At 44.1% G+C, this 26,524-nt stretch overlaps 1 protein-coding gene across 3 annotated transcripts; it reads right to left on the reverse strand.

The window, feature by feature from the left end:
• Nucleotides 1-15,309: 15,309 nt before the first annotated feature.
• slc26a6.1 (solute carrier family 26 member 6, tandem duplicate 1) lies at nt 15,310-24,572 on the reverse strand. Of its 3 annotated transcripts, XM_031794009.1 has the most exons (18): nt 24,182-24,572; nt 23,744-23,883; nt 23,505-23,615; nt 23,155-23,303; nt 22,907-23,071; nt 22,544-22,696; nt 22,330-22,412; nt 22,017-22,164; nt 21,790-21,903; nt 20,201-20,278; nt 19,922-20,017; nt 19,689-19,795; nt 19,449-19,518; nt 19,255-19,344; nt 18,781-18,924; nt 18,610-18,664; nt 16,614-16,732; nt 15,310-16,467 (listed from the first exon to the last, which is right to left on the reverse strand). In XM_031794009.1, the coding sequence occupies exons 1-18, from the start codon at nt 24,313-24,315 to the stop codon at nt 16,438-16,440; spliced, it is 1,986 nt and encodes a 661-aa protein (XP_031649869.1). In that variant the 5' UTR covers nt 24,316-24,572; the 3' UTR covers nt 15,310-16,437. The 3 variants fall into 3 exon arrangements, with proteins under 3 accessions (XP_031649869.1, XP_031649868.1, XP_031649870.1); XM_031794008.1 differs by having other exon boundaries at nt 19,922-20,278; nt 24,182-24,563; XM_031794010.1 differs by lacking the exons at nt 23,744-23,883; nt 24,182-24,572 and having other exon boundaries at nt 15,312-16,467; nt 19,922-20,278; nt 23,155-23,414; nt 23,505-23,617.
• Between the last annotated feature and the right edge of the window lie 1,952 nt (nt 24,573-26,524).

Here is a 26,524-nt window from a genome sequence, read left to right on the forward strand (position 1 = left end):
GGATTCAAAACTTTGAATTTTTCAATCAAAATTATTATACAAAATTCTTGCAACCAATAGAATGTTATATAAATGGGGGATACAACCTTCCCAGCTCTGCAGATTTTGCTGCAAAGAAACATAGTCATTAGATAATTTATTTTGGTACTGTCCATATGTAGCTTGTAGTTGGTCACAGGTCCAGGAATGGCTGAAGAATTGCAACATTTGCCTAGAACTAACTCTGCAGATAGCGCTACTGGGTGATTTGAAAAGTCACAGTCAATCGATCAATAATATAATAATAGTTTTAACAAAAAATGTTTCTCTTTAATTTACAATCTGTAGAAACGATGAGAATAGAAAGGTTCAGAACTTTTGTGAAACATCACAGCACAAGTTTAAAAATATATGGCAAATAGAAATCCAAAATGGATGGGTTGCATGGAGCTGAAGGGTGGGACTAATAACAACAAGATTACTCATGTAAAATATATTCTGTCCGTAAAATGTATATAGGTTCAGAACCTTTGTAGAAACAAAACAGTTAAAAATACATGGCAAATAGAAATCAAACTGGATGGACATCAGAAATAGATGAGAGAGGTTGAGGGTAGAGGAAGGAGAGGACTAAAAACAAACTAAATATATCTACTGTCAAATAGATGTGTCCGTAAAAGGTGTACAGTATGGATAAGCTGGAAGTAGACATGATGCAGACAATTACATTGATGGACGCTACAATCTATCTGCAATATTAAAGCTGATCTACCACCTACTGTTGCTATTACTCTTTACTGTAGCCTATAGTATTTCATAAACTGTAGTATCAATCCACAATGGACTAGGATGCCACAATGGACCAGGACAAGAATATTCAATGCCTCCAGCTGAATTGTAGTTGGTGACAACGCAAAGCCCATCAATAACCTACAGAACTTCATAAAAATGCATGCAGTATTAGGCTATGGAATGTGTTGAGTGGCCAAGCCCTCATCACACGTACAACTTGTTTGTTAATCAAAACCCAGCCCTTTCGAGCCACCGCCAGCTATTGCACTCACAATTCCGTCTGTGAAAATAGTAAAAGTATTTCTGCCACACCCCCATACCATTGTGTTAGATTTGATCAAATAGAGCCACTGGACTGTTTCAGGTAAGGGTTTTCAGCATTTATCAGTATAACCTGACCGATCACTCGTAAAACAACTACCATAAATATGTAAGATCACCCTGTGGAGCTGCAAAAGAGCCATGCATGCTACTGAACACTAAAACAGAGCTGCCAGCAACCAAAACCTAAACCCGACAAAACAAAATGTTTGTAGAGAACCATTTGTCTATACACTGAGTGTACAAAACATTCCCAATATTGAGTATACAACCCATTTTCCCCAAGCCTCAATTGGTCAGGGAATGGACTCTACAAGGAGTCGAAAGGGTTCCACAGGGATGCTGGCCCATGTTTACTCCAATGCTTCCCACAGTTATTTCAAGCCGGCCAGATGTTCTTTGGGTGATGGACCATTCTTGATACAGATGGAAACTATTGAGCGTGAAAAACTATGCAGAGTTGCAGTTCTTGACACTCTCAAACCGGTGCGCCTGGCAACTAATACTGTACCCCATTCAAAGACATGTATATTATGTCTTGCCCTTTTGTTCTCTGAAGGGCACACACACAATCCATGTCTCAATTGTCTCAAGACTTAAAAATCCTTCTTTAACCAGGTGTTTCTAATGTTTTGTACACTCAGTGTATGTGTACAATATAAACAGGTTATAAACTGTAAAAGAATGTGAGTAATTGTGAGTGTGTGGGCTTGTAGTGCATGCATGTACTTCAAATCAAATATCAAATCAAATTTGATTAGTCACATGCACCAAATAGAACAGGTGAACCTGACAGTGAAATGCTTACGAGCCCCTAACCAACAATGCAGTTTACAAAATACAGATGAGAATAATAAAGTAACAAGTAATTAAAGAGCAGCGGTAAATTAACAATATGGAGACTAATTACAGGGGGGTACCGGTACAGAGTCAATGTGGAGACTATATACAGGGGGGTACCGGTACAGAGTCAATGTGGAGACTATATACAGGGGGTACAGGTACAGAGTCAATGTGGAGACTATATACAGGGGGGTACCGGTACAGAGTCAATGTGGAGACTATATACAGGGGGGTACCGGTACAGAGTCAATGTGGAGACTATATACAGGGGGGTACCGGTACAGAGTCAATGTGGAGACTATATACAGGGGGGTACCGGTACAGAGTCAATGTGGAGACTATATACAGGGGGGGTACCGGTACAGAGTCAATGTGGAGACTATATACAGGGGGTACAGGTACAGAGTCAATGTGGAGACTATATACAGGGGGTACAGGTACAGAGTCAATGTGGAGACTATATACAGGGGGGTACCGGTACAGAGTCAATGTGGAGACTATATACAGGGGGTACAGGTACAGAGTCAATGTGGAGACTATATACAGGGGGGTACCGGTACAGAGTCAATGTGGAGACTATATACAGGGGGGTACCGGTACAGAGTCAATGTGGAGACTATATACAGGGGGGGTACTGGTACAGAGTCAATGTGGAGACTATATACAGGGGGGGTACTGGTACAGAGTCAATGTGGAGGATATATAAAGGGGGATACCGGTACAGAGTCAATGTGGAGACTATATACAGGGGGGATACCGGTACAGAGTCAATGTGGAGACTATATACAGGGGGGTACCGGTACAGAGTCAATGTGGAGACTATATACAGAGGGATACCGGTACAGAGTCAATGTGGAGACAATATACAGGGGGATACCGGTACAGAGTCAATGTGGAGACTATATACAGAGGGATACCGGTACAGAGTCAATGTGGAGACTATATACAGGGGGGTACCAGTACAGAGTCAATGTGGAGACTATATACAGGGGGGTACCGGTACAGAGTCAATGTGGAGACTATATACAGGGGGATACCGGTACAGAGTCAATGTGGAGACTATATACAGGGGGATACCGGTACAGAGTCAATGTGGAGACTATATACAGGGGGATATATGTGCGGGGGCACCGGTTAGTTGAGGTAATATGTACATGAAGGTAGAGTTATTAAAGTGACTATGCATAGATGACAACAACAGAGAGTAGCAGTGGTGTAAAAGAGGGGGGGGCAATGCAAATAGTCTGGGTAGCCATTTGATTAGGTATTCAGGAGTCATAAGGCTTGGGGGTAGCTGTTTAGAAGCCTCTCGGACCTAAACTTGGCACTCCTGTACCGCTTGCCGTGCGGTAGCAGAGAGAACAGTCTATGACTTGGGTGGCTGGAGTCTTTGACAATTTGTAGGGCCTTCCTCTGACACCACCTGGTATAGAGGTCCTGGATGGCAGGAAGCTTGGCCCCAGTAATGTACTGGACCGTTCGCACTACCCTCTGTCACCACCCACTACCTGCCTTGCGGTCGAAGGACGAGCAGTTGCCATACCAGGCAGTGATGCAACCAGTTGGTGATGCTCTCGATGGTGCAGCTGTAGATCCTTTTGAGGATCCCATGCCAAATCTTTTCAGTCTCCTGAGGGGGAATAGGCTTTGTCGTGCCCTCTTCACGACTGTCTTGGTGTGCTTGGACCATTCTACTTTGTTGGTGATGTGGACACCAAGGAACTTGAAGCTCTCAACCTGCTCCACTGCAGCCCCGTCGATGAGAATGGGGGCATCAGGGTGTGTGCATCAGTGTGTGTGCACGTGTCGTGCTTGTGTGTGTTTCACCTCGTCATCACTGTCCATCTGGGCCCTGTCTGTCTGACAGTAAAGCACAGCATTTGTGGATTGGGGAGAAGAGACACACTTTAGTGACTTTCTCACTGACGAATCCTCATCTTTCCAGTTTCTCAATAACACCAGCTAGAGAGCGAGAGCGAGAGGGAGGGAGGGAGCGGGACAGATGTAGGGGGATAGAGGAAGGAAGAGGAGAAGCGTGAGAGAAGGGATTCAACATTCATAATTATGGTTAATCAACATTCCTAGATAAACATTGGCCCATTTAGTGATTTTGCCTGTATAATCAGTCATGATAAGCAATTTCCCTAATTACATAAGATAATCAAAGTAAATAGCTGTAAAAGCGTTATGGGAAACACACACAAACAATGCTATTTTCCGCATCCACGGAATGCATTGCTGTTACGGTGCTGCATGTTCGGCATGAAGGTTTTTGATAATAGTAAATTGAAAATGTAAACCTCACTCTGACATCCACCACCTCCACACTGATATCGCCGTAGTCCCTTTGGCTCTGAAACAGCACCAGAGAGAGGTCAAATGTCAGGGTCAGAGCGAGGGATACTGCTCCATCAAACAAACAAAAAATGGAATTATGTGTCTCGTTTTGAGAACATTGCATTTTTGCAGTCATAGCAGTAAAGCATCATTGAATTTAACTGAGCGAATGTATTAGAGAAAAGAGAGAGAAAGAGAGAGGTAATCTTACTCAACCTGCTCACTGCTATGACAACAGGCAGACAGCACCTCACATTGCATCACAAGCATTTCGTTTACACTTGCAATAACATCTTCTAAACATGTGACAAATAACATTAGATTTGACATGATTTGATCATTCACCACATCCTTCTCTGAACTGTCTGGCTCCCCCTCCTGGACAGGAGAACACATGGAAGGATCATTTATAAGACACTCATCACATTACCTGCATATTAATCCAATACTATCCTGACCATAGACCCTATTAGTGGATTACACTGGAGCTACACAAACAGACTCTCCCTATCTTTTCAGTGTCACTCCTCCTCCGGTTCCTGTGCGTTCTTCTTTTTCCTTTTTTGTTGTCGTTTGCTTTCCTGGCCTCTTTCATTTCCTTCCTCAATCTCTCGGCCTCCGCTTTCTACTTTCGGGAGATTAGTTTAGTGACGTCAATCCCACGCTGCAGACACAATGGCAAGGGAGTGGGACATTCTAATGGATGACATCTTAACAATGCCTCCCAACCTCTCGATGCGCACACAGCAAAATGTAAGAATAACAGGTCAGGCGTTTCGCCAGTTTGTCAAAGTAAGCTTGTGTAGTGCATATGAATTCCCTGTGTCGTCCATAGTAATTCCTTGTGTAGCGTACAGTAATTGTGGTGTTGTTCTGATTTCTTGGCTCGTATTGAGTAGTGTCATCGTTGTGTCACCTTTGACCTGTGACCTCACCTTGTCCGAGGCTGGCAGAGGAGCGGAAGATAACTACCCCGGGGACCTCCTTCACCTGAGAAGGAATGGTACCTTATAGCAATGCTCTTGGGAGCTTTCGTAAATTCGCTCTGGCTGTCTCCTCCGATTTCAGAGCACTTGTCCTCCGATTTCCGAGCACTCTCGTCTGAGTGTGCCAGAGTGCAGAATAACGGATTAATTTACGAACGCTCAACACCCGTTGAATTTAGCCGGTGTCGGTAAACGTCGGCAAAAAAAGCGTGTTTAAATTGTTGCCAGCAGCACAGTTACAGTCACCAACGCTCTGGATAACATGAAAACAGCCTAACCAGCTCTGCCAGGGCGAGTAAAATGGTCAGAGTGGGGTGTTCTCTCATTTGTGTCTGGAAATAGCTAGCAAGCTAGCCAACGTTAGCCAGTTAGCTTGGGTGCTTTTTTATTTATTTTATTTAACCTTTAACCTGATTGACTGCGTTGTGTGGTCAGAATGCTGGGAACAACCCTACTCCTCGGCCAGAACGTCCAGTGTGCACTCTTAACGCTCCGAGAGCGAAGCGCTCTGAATTTACGAATGGACAATCTGACAACTGTCTGAATTTACGAGCACACTCCAATGTGAATTTACAAACGCACCCCTTGTTATAACAGACTTGATAAAGCGGACTGGTCTCATAGACTGTACGTAACATAGTAAACTTAAATCTGGGACACTCAAATGAGTATGATATGTTACGTTTGGTATGGTTTCATTAGATAGAAGGTTACTTAAGACAAAAACGAAAGGAGGGTGGTTCGTCGGGGTGGATGGGTGGCCATATAATGCAAACGTCTAGCAACCCCAAGGTGTTTGAATCTCAGTTAGGACAACTTTAGCATTTTAGCTAATTAATAAACAACTTTGCAACGACTTAGGCATGTTGGCTAACCCTTCCCAGCTAGCACAGTGGATCTGGGCTGATTCCGGCTGAGAGTCGGGGCACTCGGCTGAGAGTCAGACTCGGCCGACGTCATATGGCCCGAGTCTGGGCCGCCTTCAGCAGTATTACTTATGGCTGGATGTGGGGATTGAGCTCGGACCACTTCCGGTGTGAGATATCTGGCCCAAATGTATTACTTGGGGCTCGGGGCAATTGGGGCGACTCTCTGGCAGATGATTACACGGGCTGCTTTGTATAATTAACATTTCATTATTTGTTTCTGTGATCAACAAATACAATTAACATTTACATTAAATTATTTAAGAGTCCTGTGTAGTATTTTGATACTTTGTGCAAGGCAGTTGATAAGCATTAAAAACTTTTGTAAATGGAGCCTCAACTCCATCCCGAGTGACGTAGAGGTTTAAGACACTGAGTTGCTACAGATGCTGGTTCGAGACCCGTGCCCGGCCGCGAAAGGTCAACGCACAATTGGCCCGGCATCTTCCGAGTTAGGGGAGGGTTTGGCCGGCCGGGACGTCCTTGTCCCATACGAAACGTAACACATCACACTAAATGGAGTGTCTCAGATTTACATACAGAATAATACGAAATGCTCTGAGACCAAGTTGACTAAAGATGTGATGATATACATCATCACACAGAGTTGCTGTGTCATTACACATCAGATGCGGATTTTAGGTCCATTTAGCCTTTTCCTCACTAATGGTACGATTGGGGGAGGGGAAGCTGATCCTAGATATGTACCTAGGTGATACTTCACTCCGGAGTTAAAGTTCACTTTAATATACACTTTGATATACTGCCGAAAATGTAAGTGAAACACCTTCACAGACCCTGGTACCTACAAGTTAAAGATTTCCCATTGATTGAGTGGCAGTATGATTAGAGAGTAACTGAATATGTATTGTATATTTACGTATTTATCTTGTCTCCATGGACGCATTACTGATTATAGTCCTCCACTGGTCTGTAGATGTCAGTCTCAGGGACCTGCCCTAGAAGAGGAGTACTTTGGCCTGAAACTGACAAATAGACAGGCATAGGGATTTAACATGTAATTTATCACAGTAAGAGGAGCAGATGAGACGTTGAGTCCCTTTTAAATCTGTTAAACTGACTATAAAGAGTGAATGATTTAATGATGAGTGTGTGGGGGGGGGGGTGTATTGAAATGAGAAGTGTTGGAGGTTCGTGGTTAGGTGGAGTCTGTCAGGGATAGAGTGGAGTTAATGTGGGCTGTGGTTTATAGTGGTTGGGAATACGTGTGTGCATGTGAGTGATTGTGTGCTCACAGCTGGGTCCTGAAGATGACCGTGAGCATCGAGAAGGCAATGGAGGCTGCCAGGCATAGGCCAGGTTTGAAGAGCACGGTCAAGATCAGAGTGGCCATCCACACCAGCTAGGCGAGAGAGGGAAGGGGCCAGACAGAGGGAAACAAACACCAGTTAACACACATCTTCCTCCCTCACCACACGCTCTCACTTTAACCCTGAGACTTCTGTTGGAACCCCAAAAAGTTCTAACTTGAACCAAGAAGGGTTCTTCAAAGGATTCTCATATAGGGACATCCGAAGTACCCTTTTAGGTTTTTTTCTAAGAGTGTGGGATCCTATCATCTCTGTGAGGAAAAAACAATATATGAACTTGAAATCAAATCTAAGACCCCTCTCTTCTCTTTCTCCACTCTCCTCCCGTCATCTCACCCCTATCCCTCTCTACCATTCCTCTCCCTACCTCTTTCTCTCTCTTGCTCTCTTTATTTCTCTTGCCCTCTCTCTCTCTCGCCTTATCCATGAACTGTTTCATCATTGCTGTTCACTTGCGCTATATTAGATGGAAGGGAGTTACATGCACTCATGGCTCTGTATAATACTGTATGTTCCCTTGAATTTGTTCTGGATCCGGGGACTGTGAAAAGACCCCTGGTGGCATGTCTGGTGGGGTAAGTGTGTGTGTCAGTATTGTGTGTAAGTTGACTATGCAAACAGTTTAGAATTTCCAACACATTAATGTTTCTTATAAAAACAAGAAGTGACATAGCCAGTCTTTCCTCAACTCTTAGCCAAGAGAAACTGGCATGCATAGTATTCATTTTAGCCCTCTGAGTACAATGAAGAACAAGACGTGTGTCACGACGACACCGTCTACTAACCACCGGTCCTGGCAAACCACATTACGCATACCTGGCAACCATCATTACGCACATCTGCTCCCCATTGTTATGCACACCTGGACTTCATCATTACCTTGATTACTTCCTCTTTATTTAGCCCTCAGTAGCCTCAGTCTTCAGGCAGTATTGGTTTTGTTTTTCATGCTTTGTACGCTTCTCCTGTTTTGTTATTAAACTCACCAACTGCACTTGCTTCCTGACTCCCTGCATCTATGTTACAACGTACGGCTCTGTTCTGGGCCAGCTGCAGCTTAACTAGGTATTTCTTTGCAACACAATAGGACTGGACAATAATCAAGATAAGACAAAAATAAAGCCTGTCGGACTTGCTTTGTGGAGTGTGATGTCAAAAAAAGAAGAGCGTCTCTTTATTACGGACAGACCTTTCCCCATCTTTACAACCATTAAATCTATATGTTTTGACCATGACAGTTTGCAATCTAAGGTAACACCATGTCTCCTCAACAGCCACACCATTCATTACCAGATTCAGCTGAGGTCTAGACCTTACGGAATTATTTGCCCCAAATACAATGCCCTTAGTTTTAGAGATGTTTAGGACCAGTTTATTACTGGCCACCCATTCCAAAACAGACTGCAAATCTTTGTTAAGGGTTTCAGTGACTTCATTAGATGTGGTTGCTGATGCGTATATGGTTGGTTCATCAGCACACATGGACACACATGCTTTTTTAAATGCTAGTGGCAGGTCGTTAGTAAAAATAAAAAAAGAGTAGAGGGCCTTGAAAGCTTCCCTGCGGTACACCACACAACCATTAAAGAAAACCATATGTTATATTAGATAGATAGCTCTTGATCCACGATATGGCTGAAAAGCCATAACACATACACTACCGTATAAAGTTTGGGGTCACTTAGAAATGTCCTCGTTTTTTAAAGAAAAGCACAGTTTTTCTCCATTTAAAATAACATCAAATTGATCATAAATACAGCATAGACATTGTTAATGTTGTAAATGACTATTATAGCTGGAACCGGCAGATTTATAATGGAATATCTACATAGGCGTTCAGAGGCCCATTATCAGCAACCAATCACTCATGCGTTCCAATGGCACGTTGTGTTAGCTAATCCAAGGTTATCATTTTTAAAAGGCTAATCTATCATTAGAAAACCCTTTTGCAATTATGTTAGCACAGCTGAAAACTGTTGTTCTGATTAAAGAAGCAATAAAACTGGCCTTCTTTAGACTAGTTGAGTATCTGTAGCGTCATCATTTGTGGGTTCGATTACAGGCTCAAAATGGCCAGAAACAAAGCCCTTTCCTCTCAACCTCGTCAGTCTATTCTTGTTCTGAGAAATGAAGGCTATTCCATGCGAGAAATTGCCAAGAAACTGAAGATCTCGTACAACGCTGTGTACTACTCCCTTCACAGAACAGCGCAAACTGGCTCAAACCAGAATAGAAAGAGGAGTGGGAGGCCCCGGTGCACAACTGAGCAAGAGGACAAGTACATGAGTGTCTAGTTTGAGAAACAGACGCCTCACAAGTCCTCAACTGGCAGCTTCATTAAATAGTACCCGCAAAACACCAGTCTCAACGTCAACAGTGAAGAGTTGACTCCGGGATGCTGACCTTCTAGGCACCTCCCCCATAAGCATTTCTGTCTCTTCTATAGATGGTATATCCTTGTATTGCTACTGCTGTATCATCAAATGAATGATCTAAGTGAGTCTCAGAAATGGCTAATATATGAACGTTATCTAATGTTAGCAAGTTATTGATTTCATGAACCTTATTTCTAAGGCAACAAATGAATATGGGATATTTTCTGCCTTTTCCTGGGTAGCTTATTAGAGATAGACATAATTTGGAAAAGATCAAACAGAGCAAAATAAAAAATATATATACATTCAGCAGTCCATTAATCAGTTGGTGTAAGTGTGTGTGCTGCCCATAGACTTGGCTCTTTCATCCCTTGCAGGCGTTTGGGAGAGAGGGTGTGGTGTATGTGGTTGTGTATCTCTATGTGTGTACAATATAATACTCTTCTCCTCACCAAGAGGGGATCTCTCCCACCACTTCATATTCCCCCTCAAGGTTGACCTGCCAGGAGAACACTTTGGCGATGACGGACGGACGGACGGACAGACAGACAGACGTCAATGACTGAACCCACATTAGAAATGGACAAAATAATGTTTGGGCTGTATTTCTTTGTTTTACGGAAAAAGGTTTAGTCCTACTCCACTTCGTCATCCATTGTTTGTGCACACACCAATTTTCTCTCCCTGACATTCATTTGGTCTAATTTTCAGGGTGGGAACTACAGTAATCTAATGTCCTCTGTTGGGTGTAGGAGGAGTGGGATTGTGACTCACTGCCAGCAGCTCTACAGGGAATGGGTACTGACAGTTTTTTCCCCCCCAGCTAGGTGTTTAGTTCCTTGACGATGATGAGGCCAACGATTGACACCAGGCTCACCACCAGGGTACCTATGTTGGTTTCTGGCTCTAGATAGCGCTCCTCTATCACTGTCGAGAGAGAGATGGTGTGAGGGGTGGGGGGGTGTATTTCCTTCCCCCATAGAGGACACAACATCAGTGTGTCTCAACCTTGGGACAATAAGGTTCTATCTGCGTAAAGAAAAGCATAGTTCTGAGATATTTTGAGCATTCCATTTTTCACATCCCAGATATCAGAATTGTTTGGTAATGAGTTCTTCTTTCATAACCACAGGGGTGCAATTGAAGGTAGAACCTTAAATGTCAATCTGAGTTCAGCCAGATAATATAATAAAGAGAATACCCTTCCTTCTTTTGAATCACATCACTGAATGTTTTAATTCACGTTCATACCCACGTTTGTCAAATCGATAATTCCCTAAAATGACAAATACAGTATATCCTACGCACGACTAGCTTAGCTCTGGATGAGAAACTGATATATTTTTTCTGGTCTCTGACACACAAAGTCTGTAAACTACTTGCTAGTTGTCAATACAATGTGGTAAATTTGTAATTTTCGTGAAAATCCCCTTCCATGGAGGTTTTCGTATTGATATAGAACAAGACAAATGAAGCAATGCCTCTCCGAAGGGCATTTAAGGCATTTATTTGTTTGAACCATAAAGAGCTTACATTATGGCCATTCTTCTGAAAAAAGTGGTTTAAAAACAGGACCAGAAACCTATGATATGAATAATCAAGGGCTTGGGCCTATAAGGTTCTACGTACAAAATGTATAGCTTTGAGATACTGAGTATTTTTCAAGTCTCAGAACAGTTAAGTGATGTCTTCCTCTTTCATGACTCAATAAGGATATCACCGTACAATTGTTTTTGATTGACCACACAGTGTGTGATTGGATTGCAGATAGAACTTTATAGCACCAAGTTGAAAAGGTCTCTATCTCTCTGCGCAGGCGAAACGTTCAGATGTGTCATTTTCTTCATCGTAAAGATACTTTTCCCAAGCATCTGCCATATGACACATGTAAAGGACCGCCTAAAGATCAACTAACTTCGGACCAAAATGTCAGATAGAACCCAAGGTCACAATGTGTGTCTTCCTATGTGTGTCTGTTGTACACAGATCAGGGAGAAGGGCCTGCTGTAGCGTTTCAAACGGATACCAAATGTGTACTTGAGCTCCTCCGATGGTGTACCCTCTGACCACGGGCTAAGACAGGTAGGTCACCACATTTGAACCAGCTCCACACACACACAAACACACGGGGGAAGCTGTCATACAGTCACTGCTAATATAATAGAGGTACTGTAGTTCAGAGATGAGTTGTGATGAGTAACCTTGCCCGAGACCTAAAGGCTTGGCTGACAGAGTTAATGCCGAGGCTTTAGCTCCGCAGGCAAACACAGTCTTGTGGCAGTCAGTTGACGCTCGGTTACAATTACCCGGAAGAGGACGAAGAGGCTGTGAAAGTCACGGCAGCTGCCACTTTCACCAGCTTCGCGACTCGAGCAAAAACATCCACCATATTCTCATTGGTGGCGTTGTCCCACATTGTCCCACATCATGAAGTTAGAATCTGGAGCCAAGCGATCTGTCACGTCAGTTATCATCACTCATCACTGCATATGTACCTAAGAGAGAGAGGCTACATGTAGGGTTTTATCATTTATGAAGTAGTTCGTTTCAAATGAATGGTCTACAAAAAAGGTTTTCTGGAACCTAAAAGCGCTATGATGAAACTGGCTCTCATGAGGACCGCCACAGGAAAGGAAGACCCAAAGTTACCTCTGCTGCAGAGGATAAGTTCATTAGAGTTACCAGCCTCAGAAATTGCAGCCCAAATAAATGCTTCACAGAGTTCAAGTAACAGACACATCTCAACATCAACTGTTCAGAGGAGACTGCGTGAATCAGGCGTTCATGGTCAAATTGCTGCAAAGACATAATTACTAAAGGACACCAATAACAAGAAGAGACTTGCTTGGGCCAAGAAACACGAGGAATGGACATTAGACCGGTGGAAATCTGTCTTTGGTCTGATGAGTCCAAATGTGAGATTTCTGGTTCCAACCGCCGTGTCTTTGTGAGACGCAGAGTAGCTGAACGGATTATCTCTACATGTGTAGTTCCCACCGTGAAGCATGGAGGACGAGGTGTGGATGGTGCTTTGCTGATGACACTGTCAGTGATTTATTTAGAATTCAAGGCACACTTAACCAGCATGGATGCCACAGCATTCTGCAGCGATATGCCATCCCATCTGGTTTGTGCTTAGTGGGACTATCATTTGTTTTTCAACCGAACAATGACCCAAAACACACCTCTAGGCTGTGTCAGGGCTATTTGACCAAGAAGGAGAGTGATGGAGTGCTGCATCAGATGACCTGGCCTCCACAATCACCCAACCTCAACCCAATTGAGATGGTTTGGGATGAGTTGGACGCAGTGAAGGAAAAGGTGCTCAGCATATGTGGGAACTCCTTCAAGACTGTTGGAAAAGCATTCCAGGTGAAGCTGGTTGAGGGAATGTCAAGAGTGTTCCAAGCTGTCATGAAAGCAGAGGGTGGCTACTTTTAAGAATCTAAAATCTAAAAAATATTTTGGTTTGTTTAACACTTTTTTAGTTACTACATGATTCCATATGTGTTATTTCATAGTTTTGATGTCTTTACTATATTCTTCAAATAGACAATAGTACAAATAAAGAATAACCCTTGAATGAGTAGGTGTGTCCAAACTTTTGACTGGTACTGTAGGTTATTTTCTGTTGTATTCAAGGTTAACGTTACCTTACCTCATTGACTCTCTGAGCTTTTCCGAGACAAGGATCTTGTCCACTTTTTTTCCTTTATCCAGCTTCTCTCTGTGTGTGCGATAGCCCACACGCCTTCTCTCCTACATAGTTGGGCCTGTGTGACCCACTAGAGTCCCGTCTGTGTAGAGGTCACCTCTGATTCTTCCTTCAGCCTTGTCTGATGTCAACTCTCTCCCTGTGCTCTGATGTCAACTCTCTCCCTGTGCTCTGATGTCAACTCTCTCCCTGTGCTCTGATGTCAACTCTCTCCCTGTGCTCTGATGTCAACTCTCTCCCTGTGCTCTGATGTCAACTCTCTCCCTGTGCTCTGATGTCAACTCTCTCCCTGTGCTATGATGTCAACTCTCTCCCTGTGCTCTGATGTGTTGTGACCGTATGACTTAAACGTCTTATGGCTTCAGGTTGATCCTCGATGATCAGCAGCAATATCCCACTTGATGTAGCTTCAACTTGTGGAAAGATGTTCCTCTCCTTCAAGGTCAATCTACTGCAGGTCAGTACATCCGTTTTCAGGATGTCCAAATATGGTCATCCAAATACTTGATGAATTTGTGTCCAAAGTGTCTGAGTCTTGGTATGAGTTAGAGAGGGGTCATTCTTCCGTTATTAATCCAGTTGAGATCCTCTGTTCCTAGAAAGCCCTCTGGTTTCCCCCTTAACTTCCTCTGTCACTGAGTATTCCCTTTTGTCCAAGTATCTTCTGACAGCAGAACTTGAACGAAGACAAAACACAGATTGCTCTCCTCCTCCCCACCTGAAAGAGTCTAAGTCCCAATCAATCACTTTATCCCAGCCGAGATGGACAGACAGGTGTGCTGTTGACGCTACAAGTCAGTGAGACAGTAGGTCTTTAGAAAGAGGTGTCTGAGGAGTCTTATCTGGGCCTGGTTAGAGAGAGGACATAATTCAGTTAAGTCAGGGATATTACGCTTGTTTTTGCTTACCCTGTGTGGATGGTGTATGACCTGGTTGTGTGGACAAACAGATATGGCCGCAATAATGATACTAGGGGATCATGAGGGAAAAATAATGAACCTGTTCTGTTGGAGTTTGTTGGTCATTCTAATGTTTTGAACCGAACTTCCATTGAAACAGGTTTTTTTGATAGGGGTAAAAAAAAAATATATATATACCCCTGGATGACCTTTGAACTTTGACCTCCAGTTCGTTCACCCCTCTTGCAGAGCCCGTTATATAAACCATGTCTTCATTTATGGCCTCTGCTAGACTTATTACACAGTATAGGCATACAGTATAGGCAGTATAGGCAGTTATTATACAGTATAGGCAGTTCTTCTGTCCTTCCATTTGCAGTTAAGTTCAACTATGGGCTGTACTCTTGTACTCCTTTCCCTCCCTCTTCTGATATGCAGTAGATATTTAACATTTATTCATATTTCATAGTAATTTAATTTCATCTGAAGCTTGATGATATATGTTGAAACGGTATTACTTTCCTTGGTATTCAAGGGTTCACATCGAGTTTAATAGAAGTGTTGTCCACACAACTTCTCTTGGGAAAAGAATGATACGTCGTCAAACAGGGGTGTTGCACCTGTCATTCATTAACATGAATTCCATCGCTGTGGAAACCGCAAGAGCGTCATGTCTTAGTGGAGCTGCAGACCGAGTAAGCTTACAAAGATTTGACATGGTGAAACACAATGATGATACAGTATGGTTATAATGAAAAAGAATAAACTATTCTGTGTGCAACAAAGAATTGAACACAAGATGTCATATTGCTTCAATAAAGCTTTTATGGGAGACAATTTCTGTTTCCATTTCTTCTAAAACACACAGCAGAATGAAAGACCTGACAGTATGGTCTCGTAGTTCAACAACATAACCGCAGTAGGCTATCAGCATGTGGATTGAAGTCATAACCTGTACAACCTTTCACTGACCGAGGTTGAGAAAAGCATCCAAATGTGCCCTCCTGAACTACATTGTGACAAGAGGGCGAGTCAGTTCGGTCCTTATTTATTTCTGTGTAGCACAAACCCACCCAGGCAATGCCAGTAGTACAGTTGGCCTGCAATGGAAATTGAAACGATGATACAAACAACGAATGACAGTCAATTCTGTCTGGGTGTTCTCTCTGCTGCCACATGGCAAGCGGTACCGGAGCGGCAAGTCTAGGTCCAAGAGGCTTCTAAACAGCTTCTGCCCCCAAGTCATAAGACTATCTATGCATAGTCACTTTAATTAACTCTACCTACATGCACATACTACCTCAACTAACCGGTGACACCGCACATTGACTCTGTACCGGCACCCCCCTGTATATATATATATATATTTTTTTTTTACTGCTGCTCTTTAATTACTTGTTACTTCTATCTCGTATGTTTTTAAACTGTGCTGTTGGTTAGAGGCTCGTAAGTAAGCATTTCACTGTAAGGTCTACAGCTGTTGTATCCGGCACATGTGACTAATACAATTTGATTTGATTGACATCAGCCGAGCTCACACACTTCCCATGAGTGTCTGATCTCATTGGAGGAGGTGCAGGAGCGACGCCCAACCATTAAACCCCCACAGACACCCCTAATCATGGCGTAGGGGGTGGTTGGACCTGGACATGTTTCGGAAGAGATCGGAAGACAGGCACACTGACAGAGGCAGACAGACAGACAGACAGACAGACGGACTCCGGCTGGCTCCAATCCATCTGCTGTCTTTTCATAGCTCAAAAGAAGACGTTGAACCACCAGCGTTGGCGAAGGAGCTCAAAAGGAAAGCATTTTCATCGTCCTATCGCCGACGCCAGCTTGAGCTGGGAGTTCAGTCTACTGCGTATTCTGATTGAGGCAGGAATTCCATGGTGGCGTTTTCCCATCCACTCCATGAGCTGCAGGCTGCACATCAACACTCACTCAGCTCTGTGTTGTGGTCCTACAGGAGCAGAAGAACAACATCAATGCAGAGGTAGGAAACAATCACAAAGCAGACAGACTAATTCTAACAGACACATTGGTAGACGTAGGACACGAGGTAGCGATGCCAGTAGCAAAGCATAAAGAAAAAGGGAACATATTCACAGCCATGGGAGGCGATATCTGGCAGTGTTGGACAGCGTGGTGCACTGACGGGAAGAGGCAGGACCTGGACAGAGTGTTTGGGACGAAGCCCTGGGCCTGCAGCTTGATCACCAGCCTGTCTACAGGACACAGGTAATACACAAGCACATTACAATACAATCTGAAACTGACAAGCACATTACCCTACAATCTGAAACGGACATGCACATTACCCTACAATCTGAAACGGACATGCACATTACCCTACAATCTGAAACGGACATGCACATTACCCTACAATCTGAAACGGACATGCACATTACCCTACAATCTGAAACGGACATGCACATTACCCTACAATCTGAAACGGACATGCACATTACCCTACAATCTGAAACTGATTTCTAAAGCAACTGCAATCACATCTTACACCAAAAACAGTACAATCAATGTCCTGAGAGGTATAAGAGCAATGTCCAGCACCAAATTTCACAGTATGAAATATACAGTCGGAAGTTTACATACAGTCAGGAAGTTAAAGCTTGGTCGCAGACATGTTGGAGTCATTAAAACTCATTTTTTAACCACTGCACAAATTTCTTGTTAACAAACTATAGTTTTGGCAAGTCGGTTAGGACATCTACTTTGTGCATGACACAAGACAGATTATTTCACTTATAATTCACTGTATCACAATTCCTGTGGGCCAGAAGTTTACATACACTAAGTTGACTGTGCCGTTAAACAGCTTAGAAAATTCCAGAAAATTATGTCATGGCTTTAGTCAATTGGAGGTGTACCTGTGGATGTATTTCAAGGCCTACCTTCAAACTCAGTGCATCTTTGCTTGACATCATGGGGAATTTTTTTTTAAATCAGTCAAGACCTCAGAAAAATATTTGTGGACCTCTACAAGTCTGGTTCATCCTTGGGAGCAATTTCCAAACACCTGAAGGAACCACGTTCATCTGTACAAACAATAGTACGCAAGTATAAACACCATGGGACCACACAGCCGTCATACCGCTCAGGGAGGAGATGCGTTCGGTCTCCTAGAGATGAACGTACTTTAGTGAGAAAAGTGCAACAGCAAAGGACCTTGTGAAGATGAGAGAAATGTCCTCTGGTCTGATGAAACAAAAATAGAACTGTTTGGCCATAATGACCATCGCTATGTTTGGAGGGACAAGGGGGAGGCTTGCAAGCCGAAGAACACCATCCCAACCGTGAAGCACGGGGGTGGCAGCCTCATGTTGTGGGGATGCTTTGCTGCAGGAGGGACTGGTGCACTTCACAAAATAGATGGCATCATGAGCGAGGAGAATTATGTGGATATATTGAAGCAACATCTCAAGACATCAGTCAGGAAGTTAAAGCTTGGTCGCAAATGGGTCTTCCAAATGGACAATGACCTCAAACATACTTCCAAAGTTGTGGCAAAATGGCTTAAGGACAACAAAAGGTAAGGTATTGGAGTGGCCATCACAAAGCCCTGACCTCAATCCAATAGAAAATTTGTGGGCAGAACTGAAAAAGTGTATGCGAGCAAGGAGGCCTACAAACCTGACTCAGTTACACCAGCTCTGTCAGGAGGAATGGGCCAACTCAATGTGGGAAGCTTTTGGAAGGCTACCCAAAACGTTTGACCCAAGTTAAACAATTTAAAGGCAATGCTACCAAATACTAATTGAGTGTATGTAAACTTCTGACCCACTGGGAATGTGATGAAAGAAATAAAAGCTGAAATAAATCATTCTCTTGACTATTATTCTGACATTTCACATTCTTAAAATGAAGTGGTGATCCTAACTGACCTAAGACAGGAATTTTTACGTGGATTAAATGTCAGGAATTGTGAAAAACTGAGTTTAAATGTATTTGGCGAAGGTGTATATAAACTTCCGACTTCAACTGTATATGTTACAGTACATCCATCACTGTTTTGAGGGTAGACCAGGGAGTTTTATAAGTAGGTGAGGTTGTTATGGCAGTAGCAGGAAGTTTGAGGGGAATTTACCTGGGCAAGCAGCCAGAAACACACTGACCCCCTGCTCCTCCATTTCCTCCACAACCTGCCACAATGGAAAAACACAGTGTGTTACACAGCACAGTATGGAATATCTCTTGTTCCCTTTCCCTGTCTCATACTCGCTGTTATTTGTTTCAGGTAATGACTGTTTGGGCTCACCTTACATAGTGCTTTGATTGACATAGAGTCCATGAAGATGACTGAGCTAAATTCTAGCACCAGACAGTGCCTTGTGCCTTGCATTTGAGGTAAGGGCTGGTCCTCAATGAGGGCTGCATTCTCCAGTTGGACACGCTGCACAGACTGTTTTCACAAAAAACACACACCCACACACACTTGCTAATGTTCGTAGACTTTCACATTGCATGAATTGCAGCTGTCAACCTACAGTAAGTACGTGAAGGAATGCACAACTATGCAGAAACAAACAGGTTCTGCGCTGAGTTGTAGTTTATGCTATATTGTCTGGGTTGAGTTGTAGTTTGTTATACTCTCTGGGTTGAGTTGTAGTTTATTTTATATTGGTTGGGTTGAGTTGTAGTTTATGCTATATTGTCTGGGTTAAGTTGTAGTTTATGCTATATTGTCTGGGTTGAGTTGTAGTTTATGTCTCATAGCATGTAGCCTACCTACCTTTCTGAGAGAGCTGAAGAACAGCTCAGCATTTGCAAAGTACAGCGGGTTGGAGCAGGAGAATACAGTAACTCCAGGAACCGACCTGGCCTGTGAAACACAGAGCAGAGCAGGGTGTTGTTCATCAGCAGCACAGCAGGGACTGGTTAGTGAGTTCAGGTGAAAGGTTTCTCAATGGCTGTCATAAAGGTTACCTCAGCATAGAGACGTAGGTCCCTGTAGCAGTCCGTCCCAGGAATATGACCCAGCACTGCACTGTGGGAGCTGGGAGAGTGAGAGAGCGAGAGAGACAGACAGAGAGACAGACAGACAGACAGACAGACAGACGAATACAAAAAGACAAAATGAGAAAGAACAGACGTGAATGATTTTCCATAGGTGTTATGCGAATCCCATAACATGCACGCCAGCTAACGAGTGACCGACACACTCACAGTTGAGTCCTGTAGACGACAGTGATCAGAGAGAGGGCCAGAGCAGCAGCCAGGCCAAGATCCAGGTTGAAAATCAGGGTGAAGATCAGGGTGAACACCCACACCAGCTGTAGGGAGAGGGACACAGGAAAGTCCCTGGATTAGAGGTCTATCTGGGGTAATCAGTGATGGGTCATCAGAATGACTGAAGGCATACAAAATGGATGATGGATGTTATATGGAGGTTGACATACCAGGTCCAAACGGTCAGATGCCCAGAGCACTGGGACTTCCCGAAACTGACCCAGAATCCCTTGCAGATTTACCACAATGACCACTGCTAACACTGCCTGTAACACACACACACACATAGAGACAGAGCAACAAGTATAAACACTGACAAACACAAAGGCAGAGAATGAAACAGAAGCATATGAACACCAAAACAAACAAATGAACGCAAACACAGACAAAACATCTGATTTCAGTGTTAGAGAAGGGAATGTAGAAGGTGTCATAAATGACTTGAGTACTATTGGCAGCTGCTCAAAGAGATGTCCAATCTTCAGCAAGATGGTGAGCATCATCAGAGCAGAGAGAAGCCCAGCCGCCTGTGGACAGGAGGAGCGAGGGGGAGAGGTTAGAAAAGAGAGAGCAAAAGAGTGGGATGCATATAAGTGAGGGAAGATGTGAGATTAAGACTTGACCCCGTGCAGGTGTTTAGCACACAGCCAACTATGGACTACATATTCCCCACGGCAGACCAGGGTTCAATTCCAGAGACAGGCTTTACATTTCTGCATCCCTCTCACTACAGTATGTCTATCACAAAGAAAAATCCATTTGTTCATTTCCTGGTTGCAAAAATGTGAATACTTCACCCAATTTCAGTTTATGTGACAAAACAAGCAAGTATATCGTGTAGAGAATCATTTTAACATCTAAACTGCTGGGAAATATATTTTCTCTAACCAAAACACTTTGTATTTTTCAGCTCTTTGAAGCTGGTGTATAAAATCGAAAGTAAAAGATGCAAAAACATAGAAACGGGAAGCATAGAAATAGTGCATATTGAACAGATCTACGACTTCTTTCAATGAGAATGACATACTTTTTGTATATACACTGTATGTGGACACCCCTCTCAAATGAGTGGATTTGGCTATATCAGCCACACTCGTTACTGACAAAAGTATGTGGACACCCCTCTCAGATTAGTGGATTTGGCTATTTCAGCCACACTCGTTACTGACAAAAGTCTGTGGACACCCCTCTCAAATGAGTGGATTTGGCTATTTCAGCCACACTCGTTACTGACAGATGTATAAAATATAGCACACAGCCTTGCAATCTCCACAGACAAACATTGGCAGTGGAATGGCCTTACTGAAGAACTCAGTGACATTCAACGCGACATCATCGTAGGATGCCACTTTTCCAACAAGTCAGCTCATCAAATTTCTGCACTGCTAGAGCTGACCCAGTCAACTGTAAGGGCTGTTATTGTGAAGTTGAAACGTCTAGGAGCACAAAAGCTCAGCCGCGAAGTGGTAGGCCACACAAGCCCAAGATCACCATGCGCAATGCCAAGTGTCGGGTGGAGTGGTGTAAAGCTCGCCGCCATTGGACTCTAGAGCAGTGGAAACGCTTTCTCCGGAGTGATGAATCACGCTTCACCATCTGGCAGTCTGACTGGGTTTGGTGGATACCAGGACAACGCTACCTGCTCCAATGCATTGTGTCAACTGTAATGTTTGGTGGAGGAGGAATAATGGTCTGGGGCTGTTTTTCATGGTTCTGGCTATGCCTCTTAGTTCCAGTGAAGGGAAATCTTAACGCTACAGCATACAATGACATTCTAGATGATTTTGGGCTTCCAACTTTGTGGCAACAGTTTGGTGAAGGGCTTTTCCTGTTTCATCATGACAATGCCCCCCGTGCACAAAGCGAGGTCCATACAGAAATGGTTTGTCGAGATCAGTGTGGAAGAACTTGACTAGCTGGCACAGAGCCCTGACCTCAACCCCATCTAACACCTCATCGCTCAACACCTCTTGTGACGGAATGGAAGCACAGCAATGTACCAAATTCCAGCTTTAAAAAGAAAAATAGAAAACTCTACCTGAGTTTTCACCCCAATACTTTCTTGGACCGTACTGCGTGACAACGAGCAGCTGACGGCAAAACAGTGGAACATCCCTCCAATTGTGTTGCAGAGTCCTATCGCCAACAGGTCCTGCAGCAGGAAGAGACCAATTATAGCAGTGAGAGAGAAACTGGTCCTCCTAACAGCGGAGTGAATATAGTGAGTCCATTAGGAGACCATGTGAGAGCTCATTTCTCTGTTACCTGGTTGCTGTCTATGGCGTAATCATGTCTGTGTGCAAACATTCTGCCCATGGAGGAGGTAAAGCCAAAGCCCACCACAGCCAGGGACAGAGCAGGACCAAACAGCTGTTTGGCCTGGGCTAGAGAGGGGAGGGCTGGGGGAGACAAGCTGGAGCCACGGAAAGAGAGAGGGGACATACTGGGAGTTTCATCATATTTCTGTATTCAGCCCATGTAGCCTGTGAACATAACACGGTAATAACTCAAGTTTTATGTCACAAGTAAATTCATTTGACATGGCACAAACAATACGACGAGAGACAGTAGGACTAACCCAGTGGGTATGTGTCCTACTACCTGGACACCATGTTGTCCTGACAAGTCCAACTGCACTGACAGGAAGGTGGCCAGCGTTATCTGAGGATAAAATGAAGAGGACAGAGGAGATGAAGTCATCACACTGGAACAGTCTTCAACAGAAAGACCTTTATGCAATTCTGACTCATGTCTGACTGTGTGTGTGTGTGTGTGTGTGTGTGTATCTCTACCAGCACTAGCTCCCATGGAATGGGCATGGGTAGCTTGGTCTTGAAGAGTCTATTCAGCATCTTGCCTCCCACCAGGATCACCATGGAGACGGCGGAGACAACCAGCGTCCCAGGCGTTGCATTAGTCACTCTAGACAGCACATCAACCAGCGTCTGACACACACCAGGGAACAGGGATGAAGACAGGGACACACACACACACACACACTGTAACCGGTTTCTCACACTCCCTCTGTCTCCTACACACGCACACGCACACACACCACACACACACACACACACACACACACACACACACACACACACACACACACACACACACACACACACACACACACACACACACACACACACAAAGCTCACCCAGCCTACAGCCAGGAAACCGCTGTGTCTGTTGGTTGGGATGCCAAAGAGTAGAGGCAGCTGGTAGATGGTGATATGAAGGGCTGCCGCCGTGGTATAGCCGCTCACCAGGGGCTGAGACAACCAGTGACACACATCCCCTCCTCTCATCAAGAACAACACTATCTGTAGAGAGGGACAAATAACAGATCTAGCCTGTCATCCTAAGACGTGTGTGTGTGTGTGCGTGTGTGTGTGCGCGCTCTCACCTGTATAAGGCCACAAAGGAAGGTAAGTTGTACTGCCACACACACTCGAGCCATCCCTCCATCACCCTCCCGCTCCTCGACACCGTTGCTAAGCAACTCCACGTTGCCCGTCACAGTGCCAATCATGATAGAGAGAATGGCGAAAGTACCTGTGTGCCCGTCATGCATGGAAACGCACCGATGTCATATTCAAAGCCTTGCACTCGTTCCTCGCTCAGGCTAACTGAACTCAAACCCACATTTCACTCATTCAGCACTAACTGAAAAGAAAAGAAAGCCCGTGAAGGAATTGGATTATGCCCACCCCTTCAGGTGATGAGAGTGACGTAGAGGTCCGTGTTAACACTCACCCACTGAGAGGTGTCTGGATGTCCCAAAGATGAAGTAGATGACCGACGGATAGAAAGAGGTGTAGAGACCAAACACAGGCGGCACCCCGGCCAGCAACGCATTAGACAGGCCTTAGGGGGGGGGGGGGGGGAGAAACACAGAGAGTGAAGCGTCTGGCCTAAAGCAGACATGAGCGGTAGGTATAACCAGGTGCGTATCAATCTCATTCATATCTGTAGCTGCAGGTAGTCAGTGGTACCTCCGGGTAGGTGCATGATACCCACACTGACGCCCGAAATCAGGTCTCCGATGGCGTTGTCTCTGAGGGAGTAGTGGGGCAGCCAGGAGAGGACAGGAACAGATGACAACATACAGCTCTTCAGCCTGGGACCAGAACACCTGGGAGAGGAGACACAACCAGAGCTGGGGTTCAATCGTAGACATAAATGGTTCATTTCTCTCTGTTGAATTTGACAGGTATAAATATATAGGCCAAATAAAAAATGTGTTAAAATATAAAAAGGAAATGTAATATTTTAAAGGAACACCAACAATGTGATATTGTCCCTCATAATAATATGCAGTATGTCCCTCGCGATGCCCCAGACTACTGGGGGGTGGGGTTAACATTCACGCCACAATGGAAATATAGAGCATGAATGCCGCGCTGGAGCAACAAGGCTCCACTGTCACTCACCAGCATTCCGCCTTCACCCTCTCCCAAACCGACCGGGACTTCTTTCCCAACCGCTGACCCAGTATATCCAACTGTGCTTCGTCCAGCATGGCTGTGTGATCAGGCCGGACCGGATTAAGAATAATACTGTCCATCTCGAAGTCAAAGGCACAGTGCAGGAACACTCTGCAGTACTGCTATATAAGGACGGTCTGACTGCTGCCAATTTTCCATTTGCCAATTTCTCTCTATTTTGTGTATGAATAGTTCAGTGAGCCAGTTTAGATATAATTAGAGTGAAAGTGCAAAAGAATAGCATAGCAATTAAATAGAAAAATAACCCGACCGTGTGTGTGGGAGACTAAATACTAGGTGAAGACAAAACCTGTACACAACTATGTCCAGAGAGAATGAGCAGGCTGATGTCATGTGAGTGTGTTTACCGTACACCACGTGTGCCGGGGAGGGTGGAGTGAAGCCTTGAACTCTGCTCAGAGCAAGCGGGCAATCCTTCCCCTCAGCGATTCAACGCTGCTGAAAACTTCCTTTATCGTGGCTCGCATTCAGACAGAATGGCACCCGAAGTAGTGCACTACACAGGGAATAGGATGCCATTTGGGACGTTACCAAAAGAGCCCTGGCTTAAAAGTAGGGCCTTTCCCAAGAGGGAGAACCCAAGCAAACTCCTTGATATCCTGGCCCATCTACAGTTGATTAAACAGCACACTGGACTTAAGCTATCTAACAAACTAATGTATTGCCGAAATCCTACAACCACTAGCATAGTTAAGCAATAAGGCCCGAAGGGGTGTGGTGTATATGGCCAATATACCACAGCTCGTGATGGTCTTATGCACGACACAACGCGGAGTGCTAGGACACAGCCCTTAGCCGTGGTATATTGGCCACATATCACAAACCCCTGAGGGGCCTTATTGGTATTATAAAATGGTTACCAACATAATTAAAGTTGTAAAAAGAAAATGTAAATGTCATACCCATTGCATACGGTCTGATATACCACAGCTTTCAGCCAATCAGCATTCAGGGCTCGAACCACCCAGTTTATAATGGTTGTTGGATTACAAGACATCAGCCTGTACTACACTGAACCAATCCCTCAATGCCAACAACAGTGTGGAGACCTGAGGAAAACATTCCACACACATATGAAATCAGGGAAACACAAAACTACTGTAATACTCTAATCTTTTAGGAACCGTTAACAAACACAGATTGGAGTGGAAATGCCCCTGATTACATTTGGATCATGAATTATTCCTTAATAATTCCACAAGATCTTGTCGACAGTGGGGACTGGATCTATCTGGGCCCTTCCATAATACATGGTCCAACAACGTGTAAGTGAAGTCAGATGCCTCTCGTTGTAATAAACTAAACTTGGCTCCGCATCGAATAGCATTATCAGTAGGAGAAGGGAAAAGTGAGCTGGTATACAAAGTCCGGTTGTATTTCAGTGTCTGTTGTTTCCGTGTGCTTTGGAATGACAGAAGGAGCAAAAAGTTATGGAGAACGGAACATGTCTCACGGACTGGATAAAAATGGATCAAACTGATTTCCCTTCGAGCCCAACCAGAATCGAGTAGTCAACTATGTCATGGTGGAACCTTCAATTGGCATGATAAAAGGTGGACATAAGTAGAACATCCCACGATTTAACTAGCATTTCATGTCTTATCACACAAAGTAGTAGAGCAGAGATGGTACAGTAGGCATATTATAATAATTATATTAATTATACATACTGTACCAACATGCTCAGGGGGCAGTAAACATTTTTTTTTTTTAAACAAGCTCAAAAATGATCCTCTTTTAAAATTCTGATCCCCTGACATTTGTTTAAAATATTGCAGCGGTTTCCTCTGGAACTTGAGACAACAACGATTTGATGGGAATGAAAGCCTGATGCCACCGGGGATGTGCCTGCCCGTGGTCTCACAGAGACGACAGGGTTATCACAGATTGTCATCCTGATGAAAAGGTCCAAACGAACATCAACGCCTCGGCACACCCGTCTCAAAGTCCACCGGTGGCATCAGGCTTTCATCGTGACACCATGTCAGTCAGCACGGGGAGGGGCGTGTCTGTGGAGTAGCTTAGAGGTGTGTGAGTATGAGTTGATGATGATTTTGTAGGTGTGGGTTGATTCTTCTGCTGTACTGATATGCATAAAGGTCTTGGGATAAAGCATCTTAGGCTCTCAAACGAGCCGTGCATTATAGCCATTTGCCACATCACATTGTAGAATATAAAGTGACATAATGACTTGAAACAAATGCGCCCAAATAATTCGGACACAAATGGAGACGTTGAAAAGTCTCAGGAGAGAATTCTTGCCAGCCT

Source organism: Oncorhynchus kisutch, linkage group LG17 (assembly GCF_002021735.2).
Source record: "Oncorhynchus kisutch isolate 150728-3 linkage group LG17, Okis_V2, whole genome shotgun sequence".
Classification (NCBI taxonomy): Eukaryota; Metazoa; Chordata; class Actinopteri; order Salmoniformes; family Salmonidae; genus Oncorhynchus; species Oncorhynchus kisutch.

Excerpts from the sequence above, each read along its gene's own strand:
- slc26a6.1 (XM_031794008.1), bottom strand. The coding sequence starts at position 24,315 with ATGGACAGTATTATTCTTAATCCGGTCCGGCCTGATCACACAGCCATG. Across the intron at positions 22,413-22,543 it reads TTCCATGGGAGCTAGTGCTG|ATAACGCTGGCCACCTTCCT; the intron begins GTAGAGATACAC and ends TTTTATCCTCAG. Across the intron at positions 19,796-19,921 it reads CATCTGACCGTTTGGACCTG|CTGGTGTGGGTGTTCACCCT; the intron begins GTATGTCAACCT and ends CTCTCCCTACAG.